Below are 14954 nucleotides of genomic sequence, written 5' to 3' on the forward strand. Positions count from 1 at the left end.
AATGCAAATAGTTACACAATGAATGATATAGCTGCAACTCAATGCATAGGGGCCTATATATATATATATATATATATATATATATATATATATATATATATATATATTGTGAAGTTTGGGGATACTAGCTCCATGGGATTAAGTGCATAAACCGTTGTCAGGTAAAACCAAAATATATTTATTTATAATTAAATCAAAAATAAAGCTTTTCTTCAGCATGTAAAAAACGTAAATTAAAGTCCGCTTATCTTCAGCACAAAATAATACAAAAAGAAAAGCACCTACAGTTCTGTAGATAGGTCTTCACCAAAAAGAGTCCTTGCAGAGATCTTTTTGCAGCCTCCAAAACAGCAAACAGAACACAGCAAATATAACAACACCGCCAGACAGCTCCTCAGACAGGTGTTCATCTCCTTCTCCTCCTCACCACCACCTCTCTGTCTACTTCCTGTCTTATAGGCTGTCTATTTTCCTGGAGGCCGTTAACCCCCTGTGGTCAGGGAGGGAGGCTCTTTCCCACCCAAATGTCAATTTAGAGCCTCCCAAATTCTGGGTCCCAACTACCTCTCTTAAAATATAGAGAGGACCACGAATCAGTCTTCTCCCGAAAACTATACCCGGAATCTGTCACCCATTTTTGGGTGACCCCCTGAGGTCCTGTACATATCCCCCCCCCCCGCCTCAACGCGGAGGTGTTGGAGGCACCATCTGACACCATACAGTGGACCCGGGAGAGGGCATCAGCATTCTGATGCAGTCTCCCAGGTCTGTGCTCCACCAGAAAATTGAACTCCTGGAGAGACAGGAACCACCTCGTTACTCTGGCATTTGTGTGTTTATTTTGCCTCATCCAGGTCAGCGGAGCGTGGTCGGATACCAGGCGAAACCTTCTGCCTAGGAGGAAATACCTCAAGGAGTCCAAGGCCCACTTAATGGCAAGACACTCCCGCTCTACCACCGCGTAGTTTTTCTCCGCTGCCGTCAGCTTTCTACTTAGGAAAACAACAGGGTGCTCTTCCCCGTTGATTACCTGCGACAGGACTGCTCCTAACCCCTCATTTGAAGCGTCTGTCTGTACTACAAAATCCTTATTAAAGTCTGGAGCAACAAGCACCGGATCCTGGCACAATGCCGTCTTAAGCTTCTGAAAAGCTTTTTCGGCATCGTTATTCCATTTTATCATCACTGACTTTCTGCCTTTGGTCAGGTCAGTCAAGGGAGCAGCAATGGTGGCAAAGTTGGGTATAAACCTCCGGTAGTAGCCAACTATGCCCAAAAACGCTCTGACCTGCTTCTTGGTTAGGGGACGGGGCCAGTCCTGTATGGCTTTCACCTTGCTCATTTGGGGCTTTACCCACCCTCTACCCACAATGTACCCTAGGTACTTGGCTTCCTCCACCCCAACTGCACATTTTTCTGGGTTTATGGTGAATCCTGCTCTTCTCAGGGAGCCTACGACTGCCTGAACTCGGGGAAGATGTGACTCCCAATCAGGGCTGAAGATGACGATGTCATCCAAATAAACTGAAGCGTACCGATGATGTGGACGCAAAGTTTTGTCCATGGCCCTTTGGAACGTAGCAGGGGCAGAGTGTAAACCAAACGGCATTCGTTTGTACTGGAAGTGGCCTTCCGGGGTAGAGAAGGCCATTTTCTCCCTAGCTTCCTTGGTCAGGGGAATCTGCCAGTACCCTTTTGTGAGGTCCAGCGTGGTAATATACCTGGCAGGCCCCAACCTCTCAATGAGCTCATCTACCCGTGGCATGGGATAAGCATCAAACTTGGAGATTTCATTCAGTTTTCTAAAATCATTACAGAAGCGAAGAGTGTCGTTGGGTTTGGGTACCAACACGATTGGACTCGACCACTCGCTCTGCGATTCCTCAATGACATCAAGCTCGAGCATTCTTTTCACCTTCAGACACTGCCACTCTATGAGCTTCTGGGATACGGTAAGGCTTTAACCGCACTTTTACCTTGGGGCCAGTTACAATGTCGTGCGCGATGACATTGGTGAGTCCTGGCAACCCTGAAAACATGTCCCTATTTCTTTGAAGAAATTCCTTTGCTTGCTGGGTTTGGGGTCTAGTTAAGGTAGTAGCCACCTGAACCAGGTCGATCCCTGCATGATCTCCTGACTGTACCGCTACCACCGCTGATACCTGGTCTCTGTCTCTCCAGGGTTTCAACAAATTCACGTGGTAGATCTGGTATGGTTTCCTTTTCCCTGGCTGGTGTACCTTGTAGTTTAACTCCCCCACTTTTTCCACTATCTCGAATGGACCTTGCCACTTGGCCAAGAACTTGCTCTCCACTGTGGGTATTAGGACAGCCATCCAGTCTCCTATTTGAAACTGTCTGACTTTCGCAAACCGGTTATACACCCTTCTTTGGGCTTCCTGAGCCCTCTGCATGTGCTCCCTCACCAGCAGCATCACCTTAGCCACCCTCTCTCGCATTTGAGAGATATGCTCTACCATGGTTTTGTGTGGTGTGGACTCACTTTCCCATGTTTCCTTTACCAGATCCAGCAACCCCGAGGCCATCGCCCATACACTAGCTCAAATGGGGAGAAGCCCGTGGATGCTTGTGGAACCTCCCGGATGGCAAACAAAAGGGCAGGGAGTAACATATCCCAATCCTTCCCGTCCTTCTGGACTACTCTTTTGAGCATGGTCTTCAAAGTTTTATTAAACCTCTCCACTAGGTCATCAGTCTGTGGGTGATAGACGGACATCCGTAACTGCTTAATTTGGAACAGTTTGCACAGGTCCACCATCACCTTTGACATAAAAGGGGTGCCCTGGTCCGTTAATATCTCTTTGGGAAAACCAGTTCATGAAAACATTTGAAATAGTTCTTGGGCAATGGCTTTAGAGGAAGTTTTCCTCAAAGGAACTGCTTCTGGGTACCTGGTTGCATAGTCTAGGATGACTAATATATACTGGTGCCCTCTTGCCAAATTTACCAGGGACCCTACGAGATCCATAGCGATCCGCTCAAATGGAACCTCAATAATTGGCAAGGGTACCAGAGGGCTTCTATAGTGGGGCACTGGGGCAGTTAACTGGCAAACGGGACAAGATGCACAATATCTTTTAACCTCAACTTTCACCCCTGGCCAGTAAAACCGGTCAGTTATCCTGGCCTCTGTTTTCTCTGCCCCCAAGTGTCCTCCCAGTGCGTCGTTGTGGGCTAGATCGAGTAGCATCCGCCTATACGGTTGGGGAACTGGCAACTGCTCTATAGTTTCCCCACGGCTTTCAGCCACTCGATAAAGCAAGTCCCCCTTTAAGGCAAAATGAGGAAACCTCTGATCTGAAAAATGCACTGATTACTGTGCAAATGTGACTGGTAGGGAAGGGGTTAACACTAGGGGGCAAGGAAGGGGTTAAATGTGATACCTAGGGAGTGATTCCAACTGTAGGGGGAGGGGACTCACAAGGGGAGGAGACCGATCGCTGTTCCTCTGTACTGGGAACACACCATCAGTCTCCTCTCCTCTGACAGGACGTGGATCTGTGTGTTTACTCACACAGATCCACGGTCCTGCTGTTTTTATGGGCAATCGCGGGTGAACGGCGGACATCGCGGCTGCTGGGCATGGCAATCGGGTGCCTAGTCATGTGGTGGGTGTGCGCCCCCTAGAGGCTCAGAAAGTAAAAGACGTCATATGACGGTGGCCCAGAGGGACAAAGGGTTCCTGCCGCCGTCATATGACTATGCGCCTTAGGGAAGTGGTTAAGGTGAAATGATTGTTGGTGCAAGGCATAGCTGTATCTCAGCTTTCTTCTTAAGACTTTCTTGCACTACCTTCTTTAGAGTTTACAGAGAATGGTACAAGGAACCAAAAACATTTAGTGGATAGCAGTTCCATGGGTATAAATTCAGTTTAAATGAGAATGGTCAGAGGGAAATGGCCAAAACTACAACCCGAAAGGAAGTCTACAACTCACCAAATAACCACTCCTTACAGCAATGATGTTGAGAGGGAAATCTTTGAATACACTACAACTTAAACAACTAAGAGTGGTTATGAGATTACGAAGATTGGATGGCTAAAGACTAATTTTTTTTTTCCTGGTGTTATGTTATGTGTTATGTCAACTTCTGCTGTGACATGTAGACAGTAAATTCATCATTTAGCATACTCTTCATGAACCTATGCATCTATCATATCATGTGTCAACAGTACAGGCTAATGCTGGTGTAAGGAATGTTTTCTTGGCACACATTCTGCCTCCTAATACCTGAGCTTAATATTACCAACTGCTTAGTGCTTGCCAATATTTCCACTGGCTTCTATTTGCCCAATGAATAAAATTCAAAATGTTAAAAACATACACAGCATCCATAACCCTGCCACCAACCTCATTCAAAAATATCACTCAAATAGTCCTTGTCACCCTTTAAAAAACCTCCTGCTTATCACAGTCTACCATACTCTCCTCCAAGATTTCTCCAGAGTCTCTCCCAACCTCTGAAACTTCCTACCCTATTCTGTTTCCTACTCTGTCTGCCTTTAAGCCATCCTAAGTAAGGGCATATGATGTAGCATTTACAGTACTTCCTGGAATCTCAGGCATGCAGGATGTGCTTAGCTGAGTAACCCCTTCTCCCCTCCTGGAGACCCCTAGGATGTATGACATTATTTGCCTAGGCCTGGAAACCAGGAAATAACTGAAGAAATGTTAAAAAAAGTTACAAAACTTTTTTCTGTTTATTTTTTTAACACTAACTGCATAAGGATTGAAAATAGGCAATGTTTACTGAGACAGTGATGTTCTACTTTAACAACTGAAATGTTACTTTGTCCATCAATCCACACAGTTATTATGTTTTTATCACTTGCCCTTCCTTTTTGGATAGTAAGCTCTCACAATCATCTTGTATTGAATTGCATTGGAACTGCAATGCCGCCCTTTATATTGTACAGAACTGATCAAACTGTTGGTGCTACATAAAGCCTGTATAAGAATAATTAGAAATTTCCAGCAAATCTGAATATTATTATTATGGGGATAAACATGTGTACCTAAAATTGCCACTGACATTAAAAGGCATTTAGGCTATCCTGCTAAAATCATTATCTACAATTTATCTTGGGGACACATTTTTATCTTATTTTTTAGGCCAGTTTTTCCATGGGATTGATTATGAAATTTCCAATATCCATGAAACCAAAAATCCCGATAAACCAGATGCTACAATGAAAGTGAAGAATAGGATACTGACAGTGACAAGGTACAGTAAGAAGAGATGTGTATAGATAGAATGTAGTTGAGTATAATCTCTGCAGCATTTGGAAAACATGGAAATTAAAGGTGGTTCAATAATTGATTCATTGGCCTGTCATGGGCTATAAAAAAGAGTATTAGGAAGGAACACGTGTCAATAAAAAGAAACTGACGCAAGTAAAAAATAGATTCCATAAACATCTGTCCACTGGGATGGTCCTCACATTCTGATATTTAGCATTAACAACATTGACTCTAAATTCTCTACAATCTCCTTGATGTCATTTATAATTTTGGTAATAGTGTATGTCTTGGGCCTGTGCTTTGCCCACTTATCTTTCCTTTGCACCCCAGCTTCACTATTAATTTGCAATGGCTACAAGGAAACAGATTATATATGTACTTAAGTCTCTTGATATTACCGGTGAAATAACGTACACAATCAGGAAAAAAAATACAAGTTAACATTTACTTCCCTACAAGTTGCGGTAATAATTTCACTTCCAAATTTGGGACTCTAATTTAGGACTCCGAGCATCAGCTCCACTCCAGACACTTGCTGAGTAAGCTGGTAATTTCATTTCTCTGTAGTAAGCAAAACTGTTACTCTGTAGATTATTTTCCTGGCTTTGATGCAATCCAATATATATGAATATTATATATTTATCTAATAATACTCTGGGTGTGCAAAGTAAACAAAGTGACACTCTTTTTCCTTTCAGGTGCCAATGCTGGTTCTTTGCATTTGACTACTCCGAGTAGGGGGTGGGAAGAGAGTCCTTAGTCCTGTATAAGCTCCATGTTATGACTTGGGCCTCATTCACACTGGGGTACCAATTCATACACCCATACAAAGTGCCGTCTTCAACTGCGGGAGATGCATTGGTGTTCACTAAAGCATGGATTAGAACCCAGATAAAGTTGATTCTGATTTGTGCATCTGTCCAGTGCAGATGTACAGTTGCGGATGCGATTTGTGATTCATGCAGGTCATCATTATTATGAACAAGCTGCTTGTACACAATTGCATGGAACACCTGTGCATCTTGTGTGGGTGAAAACGGGCCCCCTGAAATCAGTAAGCCCGTATGAAAGAGCTACCTTGAAGGAAATAGAGGGAAGCAAAAGGAGGATATGTATAAGAAATGGCCAGGGCCAGCATTAGCACTAGCCTGTTGCTTTGCCTAAAAAAAAATCTATTCAACTATGTATTCTTAATTTAAAAGAGGGCCCTCTATTTTCTCAGCCTCCTTCAAACCTCCAAATTTGTTTCTTTTTTTTTTTTGTTGCTGCTGTTATCCGACTTTCTGTTAGAAGGTGGCTGTTTTTATCACCATGATCCCACTGTATGTAGGAATGTAGCCACCCTCTCTTGCTCTTTCCTGAGATGGACTTTGTCCTATGGACTATGTAATTTGAAGGGTGCATACAGCAGTGCACATGAGTGCAACTAACCTACACTGCTTTTTCCAACCATAGGGGAAAAAACTATTTCATGAAAAATAGATAACAAGACCATTATATAGTAGATGTGCATGGATTATTTTTGTAGAATAGGAGTATTGGTTAGTGCCACTTTAACTGCAGAGATAGGATTTTAGTTTTTCTCTTGCCAGAATCAGTTGCCATAATGTTAGCACTGATTTTAAAAGCCAGAGGAATGAATGATGCAGGTCTTTGCTTTGTTTTACTATTTCATTCTGAAACAACACACTCGCTGGGAACTTTTAGACTTGCATGTGTAGTCAGACGAAGGAAAACTTCAGATGAAGCTCAAATACTCTGCCATGATGGCTCCAACACAGCAAGGCTTCCCTCGATGGGAACCCAACAGTAGCTCAAACCATAGAAATACAGGAAGGAGCGCCAGACCAAACTGGAATAACAAAGTCCAAGATAATTTTAATTGGTAAAAAAAAAAAGGTATATAAAAACATCCAATGTGTTTTAGGGGCAATCAGGGCTGCTATTAGAAATCATAGGGCCCCGTACAGCCTACTTGGCAGGGCCCCCCTTGAATATATCAAACAACATTTTCACAAAAAATATACTAAAATAATTCTTAGCAGTGTGAATTAGCCCTTTTTTTAAATGTTTTTTTTTATATTTAAAAAACAAAGCACTTTATAATTTAAAAAAAATGTTTACATGTTTTAAAATTATTTTATTTTACAATTTTTACAATTTTTTTTTACAATTTGTTATTTTTTTACGGGACAGGGAATCCGGCAGCTTTCGTACGAGGAGGGGGGTGCTGTGTTTCATCCTGCAGCAGCTGAAAGTCGGCAGGAGGAAGAGACACCGATTTTCAGTTGCTGCAGAGCCACACAGGGCATCCTGTAATTGCCCCTCTGTACGACCACACTGATTCCCTCTGCTGTTCGGGTCACCCCTGTGTGCCTGGGCCCCCTACAGGAGGTCTGCTGGTCCCCCCTGGGGCAATATAATTTACCCCTTATCAGGGCTAAAACACAGGATAAAACTTGGAAGGACTGAAAACATTATCTTTACAGAACTACAGTATATTTGAACCAAGATTAAACTCTTCACATGGAGTAACAACTTGATAGCAGTTGCTTAGCAGCAAAGGAGGCTTTTGGTGTCATATCAAATACATATTTTATGGTAGAATTTCCCACATTGTTTTGTTGCCCCCAAAGTAAGTTACATGGGAGCATATCTGTCTTTAGACAGTTATTAATGCTTTTTAAATAAATTGGCATGTTATATTATATATCTTATGGAGTATAAATGTTGTTATATATGATTGTAGCAAATGTAGCTTATGTGTTACTTTAATGTTTTAGGGGTTCACAAAAAGATTACAAGAGTGATTACAGGAATGGCAAAAAGGTCCCTTGCTGGTTTGTACACTCCAACGCAGAAGGGCTGATTGACGGCACACATAAAGATTATATTGTAACCGATATCTTCTACATCGATTAGGAAATATATCTTCTCTTTCTCGTCTTTGCCATTAAGTAATTTAAGGAATAATTCTGCATTCATGTTTTTTCTATTATATAAATAATTGATGATTAATGTACTCTTTGTGATATACCATTTTAAAAGGAAAAATTCCCCCTTTACATTCATGGTCAATGGAAATGCCCACCTTCAGTAAAAATCCCCCCTTTTTTTGATGGTTGGTAAAACTCTCTTTTTACATCGGCGGTCCCCCGTTCTTTGATGTCCAATGGAATTTCTCCCTTTCCATTGACTGTCAGTAGAACGGCAACCTTTAGATTTGGTGGTCGGTAAACAGATTGAAGGCCATGGAAGGGCCTCCTTTACATTAACAGTCTTTAGTAAAGCCTATATTTAGATATTTAGACTAGTATTCTTTACAAACATCCTTCAGTTTGGCCAGTGAAAGTATTCTTTTATATAGGGGGTTGGTAACTATGTCCCGTTTATATTATTGATGACTAAAAATGCTCCTGTTACATTGGTAGTCATAAGAATTTTTACAGTGGTGGTCAGTTGAAAGCCCCTTTTTTTTTTACTGTATTTACTTTGGTGGTCAGTATGACTACTGTCTCTCTAGTCTAGTGAAAAAGAATTAGACTCTGTATGCATCTTTCCAGCCTGGTCACACCAGGTAGGTGCTACAGACTGTGTTGGCTGCCTTGGTTCACTGTGCTCAGTCTCCAGTGACCAAAGCTGAATAATCAGTTCACAGGTGATTTGCTGATACACATTTCATTCCTTTTTTAAGATATAACTATTGATTACTGGTTGTTTACTGGTTTACTTAGTTTCTTTTTGGTTGAACAAGTCCATCCAGTCTTCAATGAACAACTCAGTTATCCCGATTAGTAAACTACAACATGTGCTTATTTCTGCAGGATTAGTAAAGAAAAGTAAAGTCACTTTCATTAACACCCTCTCACGCAGTCCCCGTCAACTCTTTTCTACCTTTAATGCTCTACTTTGTCCGCCATTACCTCCACTCACTAACTTAATCAATGCCCAGGAGATTGCTAAACACTTCAAACACTTCAAAAATAAGATTGAGACAAATTCGTCTTGAGATCTCCTCCACTCTACAGATATCTCCCTCACTTTACACTCTTTGTCCTCCTGTGCAATCAAAACTCTTGTTTAACCCAACTACTACAGAGGAAGTCAAACTTTTTTCTAACGCCCACCTAACCTCCTGCCCGCTGGACCCCATTCCTTCTCAAATACTACAGTCACCCTCTGACTCTATCCTACACCCTTTAACTTATATCTTCAACCTTTCCCTCTCTACTGGCATCTTCCCCAGCTCTCTGAAACATTAGTTTAGCACTAGTCACTCCCATACCAAAAAAGGCCTCACTGTACTCCACCAATCTTAACAACCTAAGACCCATCTCCTTATTCCCTTTTGCCTCCAAACTCCTTGAAAGTTTAGTCTACAAATGACTGAGCGACCATATCATTAAGAGTAACCTTCTTGATCCCGTTCAGTCTGGATTTTGTCGACAGCAATCCACAGAAACTGCTCTCCTAAAACTCACAAATGACGTGCTAACAGTTAAAACCAATAGTCGTTATTCCGTACTCTTACTCTTGGACCTCTCCGCTGCCTTTGATACAGTTGATCACCCCCTCCTCCTCAAAAAACTTGATTTGCTTGGTATCCATGGCTGTGCTCTCAGTTGGTTAGAATCTTACCTATCTCACCGCACCGTCGGTGTCACTTATAACTCTACTTCCTCCTCGCCAACACCTCTTGCAGCTGGCGTCCCCCAAGGTTCTGTCCTTGGACCTCTACTATTCTCGATCTACACATCCTCCCTGGGTCAGCTGATAGCCTCCCATGGCTTCCACTACCATTTATATGCCAATGACACCCATATCTATCTCTCTACCCCTCAGCTCACCCCATCAGTCACCTCACACATCACTGATTTACTAACAGACATATCAGCCTGGATGTCACACCACTTCCTCAAACTGAATCTAAAATTGAGCTCATAATATTTTCTCCCCCATGTGCCTGTTTCCCTGACTTCTCTGTCAAAATCAATGGCATAACTATCATTCTGTCCCCACATGCCAGGGTGCTAAGGGCAACCCTAGACTCTGAACTGTCCTTTCAGGCCCACATCCAATCCCTGTCCAAATCATGCCGCCTTAGCCTCCACAACATCTCTACAATATGCCCCTTTTTAACCAATGGCACCACCAAGCTTTTAATTCACTCCCTGGTCATCTCTCACCTCGACTACTGCAACTCACTCCTCATTGGACTACCTATATATACACTATTCCCCCCTTCAGTCCATAATGAATGCTGCTGCAAGACTCAGCCACCTTACCAACCTTTCAGTGTCCTCCACCCCTCTCTGCCAATCCCTGCACTGGCTTCCACTCACCCAACGAATAAAATTCAAAGTACTAACAATAATTTGCAAAGCCATCCACAACTCTGCCCCCAGCTACATCACTAACCTAGTCCCAAAATACAACCAAGGCGCCCCCTTTTGGTCCTCCCAAGACCTCCTTCTCTCTAGCTCCCTTGTCACCTCCTCCCATGCTCGCCTACAAGATTTCTCTAGAGCTTCTCCCATCCTTTGGAACTCCCTACCCCAATTTGTCTGACTGTCCCCTAACCTGTCCTTCTTTATACGATCCCTGAAAATTCTTCTCTTTAAAGAAGCTTATCCTGCTTCTAACTAATACACTGTTTTACTTTCTCCATAAGCTCATCCCCCACAGCTATTACCTTTTGTATTAATTGACCCTCCCTCCTAGATTGTAAGCTCTAGCGAGCAAGGCCCTCTGCTTCTTCTTGTACCAAATTGTAATGTAACTGTAATGTCTGCCTTCATTTTGTTAAGAGCTGTGCAAACAGTTGGCACTATATAAATCCTGTATAATATAATAATAATAAAGAGGAAAATTCACAACCGGCTCTGTTCAATTGTATATTTGAGATCCAATATTTGTACCATAAATGTACAAAATATTGCCAAGCTTATATAAGAAAGAACAATTTTAAGTGATAATAACAGACAATAAAATAATGTGTTTCTACTCCTGCTAGGTATCTTAGATGGGGTAGATTTGGGTCATTATGTTAAGCTGTTTATATTCTTTTCTGCTTTCTATGTCCGCAGAGAGATCCTTCTTAAGTGGAAGCTATCTCACCCTTGTCTTCATGGCATGCTGCTATTGATAACACTTTACCAATGTATAATTTAACTTACCCAAGTAGAAACTGCCCTAAAACATTTGATCCATCTGGATAAATTTCTGATGTTCCAATTAATCCGCTTTGCCAGAGTAGTAGAACTATACCGCTTATCAGCTATTCACTTATACTAGTGGATATCATGTCATTCCTTCCTTCCACATACCTCTCCTTCCCTTTACCCTTTGCATTTTTCTCTTATATTCTCTCTTCCCTTCCCCCCTTTTTGCAGCTTCGGGAATGTCCCGATGTCACTTCATAGTCTTCCACGTAGATAACATTTTTTGTATACTTGCTTATCACTGTTTATTTGGTGTGATTTTCTCCAGGTTGGTAGGAATACCTATTAGGGTAGGTTCACATCTATGCGGTTAAAGTTGATGTTGTTTTCCGATGCAATTTGTGGTGCATTTTGCATTTCTGAACATATGATTTTAAAGCATTTTTTAATGCATTTTTCGTGCACTGTGTGTTTTTTTTCTCCTTAACAAACTGTGAATAGCCGGTTGTTAAGGGGCAGGTGGCCGCGGTATCCTTAACAGCTGATGGATGAGTCATCAGCTATCAGCAGGGGTTCTCGCTGACAGTTGAATATAAAAAGTAGAATTCATGGCAAAAAATAAGAAGAAACCCTGTCAAAATGTAAAAAAAATAGCGCCCCCCCCCCCCATACCAGACCCTTATCCAAGCATGCAGCCTGGGAGCAAAGAAAATACTTGGTACTTCTGGTAAGGGATAAGCATGTGACTCATTTACCTTTCTCTCTTGTGACAGCACAGTTGAGAGTGTCACATCAGCCTGGGGAGAGAGTCCTCAGCCCTGCGTAAGCTACAACTAGAGGGACATAGAGCTTCTACAAGACTTTCTTTCCTCTCTCCTGGTGGAAGTGAAGGAAAGGTGAATGAGGAAGAGAGGTATTAAAGCTGAAATCTCAGTGGGATCCAGGTGAAAGCTGTAAATCAATGTAGCTGTCAGATGTTTATACTGAAATATTAACAGTATTATATTTATGGAAATATGCAAAAATCGGCTGATATCAGGGAGGTATGCTGATCATCCTTAGTGGGTGCACTAACTAGCAGGGGAAGGGGACAGGACAGAACGCTAGTTAGTGCACCCACTAAGGGCGATCAGCATACCACCCTGATATCAGCCGCTGCAGCTTGGTTTTATGCGATTTTAGAGTGGCGCCTTGACGCGCCATGCAAATGTGAGTACCCTGCAAGGGATTTTTTACTGTGTTGATAATAAAAGTTTTGACATACTACACTATGAAGTCCTCCTTTTTCTATTGGTATTACTGAGACACAAAAGGGACTCCATTGCCACATTGAAGCACAGAGTGAGGCCACCACAGGAATCCGGATTTACCACTAAACCATTTACAGGTTCCAGTGCGTGTACTGACCAAGCCTAATGAGCAAGGTCACACGCTCTAAGGTGAGTGACCATTACCTGGGGGGAACACCTGAGTTCACACGCAGCACCTTAATATTGGACTGATATCACAGCAACCACTGAATCGCATGGATTACATGGATTACATTGGAGCACTTTTGAACTTTTTCTGATTGCACAGCACATTGTAGGATTGCACAGCACATTGTAGGACTGCATGCAGCCATTACCTGGGGGGAAAACCTGAGTGCACATGCAGCACTTTAATATTGGACTGATATCACAGCAACCACTGGATCGCATGGATTACATTGGAGCACTTTTTTCTCATATATATATATATATATATATATATATATATATATATATATATATATATAAGGATTTTATAGTTTGGTTCACCATTATATTGGTTTAAGGATTTTATTGATTGCTTTTTTCTCACCATATGGATGTTTTATCATATCCCGCATGAAAGCACTTTATTTGGAATATTGTATGTATTTTAGCATGTTATCACTTTATTGCTGTTGTTTAGGGATGAGCCAAACACCCCCTGGTTCGGTTCGTACCAGAACCTGTGTTCAAAATCAAAAGTGCTCATTTTAAGTGCTCATTTTAAAGGCTAATATGCCAGGGGACATGTATCTATGCAAAAAAAAAGTTTTAAAAATGGTTATTTTTTCCGCAGCAGTGATTTTAATTATGCTTAAAGTGAAAAAAAAAATATTCCTTTAAATGTCGTACCTGGGGGGTGTCTATAGTATGCTTGTAAAGTGGCGCATGTTTCCCGTGCTTAGAACAGTCCCTGCACAAAATGACATTTTTAAAGGAATAAAAGTAATTTACACTGCTTGCGGCTTTAATGTAATGTCTGATCCCGGCAATATGGATGAAAATCAGTGAGACAAATGGCATTGGGACCCCCGCTCCATTACCAGGCCCTTTGGGTCTTGTATGGATATTAAGGGGAACCCCACACCCAAATTAAAGAAAGTAAAGGCGTGGGGCCCCCAGGCCCTACATACTCTGAACAGCAGTATACAGGTGGTGCAAACAAGACAGGGACTGTAGGTTTATTGTTAAGTAGAATCTGTTTGTAATTTTAAACTGGTACATTTTTAAAGTGTAGCTCCAGTCACAAAATCTATTTTTAAGCTTTTTGTAAAACATAGGGAAGGGTTATCACCCCTGTAACATTTTTTTTTGCTGTCTGTAAACCTCTTCAAAAGATTTCACCTCACTTTCTGTCCCAATGACAAATGTTTTTTGAAAATGTGGGTTTTTTAGTGAAACAAGGATTGGTGATAAAGCATCAGTGGAGAGGAGACACGTTTTTCCCATATCAACTCTTATAGGAGAGAATTTCCCTTCCTAGGGTTAGATTTAATCTCACTTCCTGTTGTCTCCTTCCATTTGCAAGTAGGAGACATTTGTAAGTTGGCCTATATGCGCTGCAGAAATTTTGGGCCTAAGGTGTTGGTGTTGCCACAACACTGTAAGCCCTCAAAATTACACTTGGTGGGCGCTGGAATGCCCTGCTGTGAACTATTATATCAAGAATTGTAATTACATGCTATTGTTGAACAGTGGTAGAAAAATTGGGCCTTTGGTGGTGGGTCTGGTGCCACAACACTGTAAGTCCTCACAATTACTCTTGGTGGGTGCTGGAATGGGCCCTACTGTGAAATATTATATCACGAATTGTAATTACATGCACCTGTTGAACAGGGGCAGAAAAATTGGACCTTTGGTGATGTTGCCACAACACTGTAAGCCTTCACAGTTACTCTTGGTGGGCGCAGGAATGGGCCCTGCGGTGAAACATTAGATCAAGAATTGTAATTACATGTCCCTGTTGAACAGGGGCAGAAAAATTGGGCCTTAGGCACTGGTGCCACAACAGAGCAACACCTCACAGAAACTCTAGTTGGAGCGTAGGAATGAGCCCTGCTGCAAAGTATTGCATCAAAAATTGTATATACACGGCCCTGTTAAGCAGGGGCTGAAAAATTGGGCCTTAGCCACTGGTGCCACAACACTGCAACCCCTCACAGATACTCTAGTTGCAGCACAGGAATGAGCCCTGCTGCAAAGTATTGCATCAAAAATTGTAATTAAACAGGCTTAAAAAT

At 42.0% G+C, this 14954-nt stretch overlaps 1 protein-coding gene across 4 annotated transcripts in view; it reads left to right on the forward strand.

The window, feature by feature from the left end:
• The window catches only part of LOC143927811 (inter-alpha-trypsin inhibitor heavy chain H3-like), a 227823-nt gene extending 216686 nt beyond the window's left edge, over positions 1–11137 (forward strand). For all 4 annotated transcript variants that reach the window (XM_077452193.1, XM_077452195.1, XM_077452196.1 and 1 more), the window contains 2 exons: positions 5133–5244; positions 8045–11137. In XM_077452193.1, coding sequence (XP_077308319.1) covers positions 5133–5244; positions 8045–8183 — 251 coding nt within the window. In that variant the 3' untranslated portion in view covers positions 8184–11137. The remainder of the gene's footprint in view (positions 1–5132; positions 5245–8044) is intronic.
• Positions 11138–14954: the final 3817 nt, after the last annotated feature.

The sequence above is a fragment of the Lithobates pipiens genome, unplaced genomic scaffold (genome assembly GCF_037356315.1).
Source record: "Lithobates pipiens isolate NorthernLeopardFrog02 unplaced genomic scaffold, aLitPip1_a1.2 Scaffold_23, whole genome shotgun sequence".
Taxonomy (NCBI): Eukaryota; Metazoa; Chordata; class Amphibia; order Anura; family Ranidae; genus Lithobates; species Lithobates pipiens.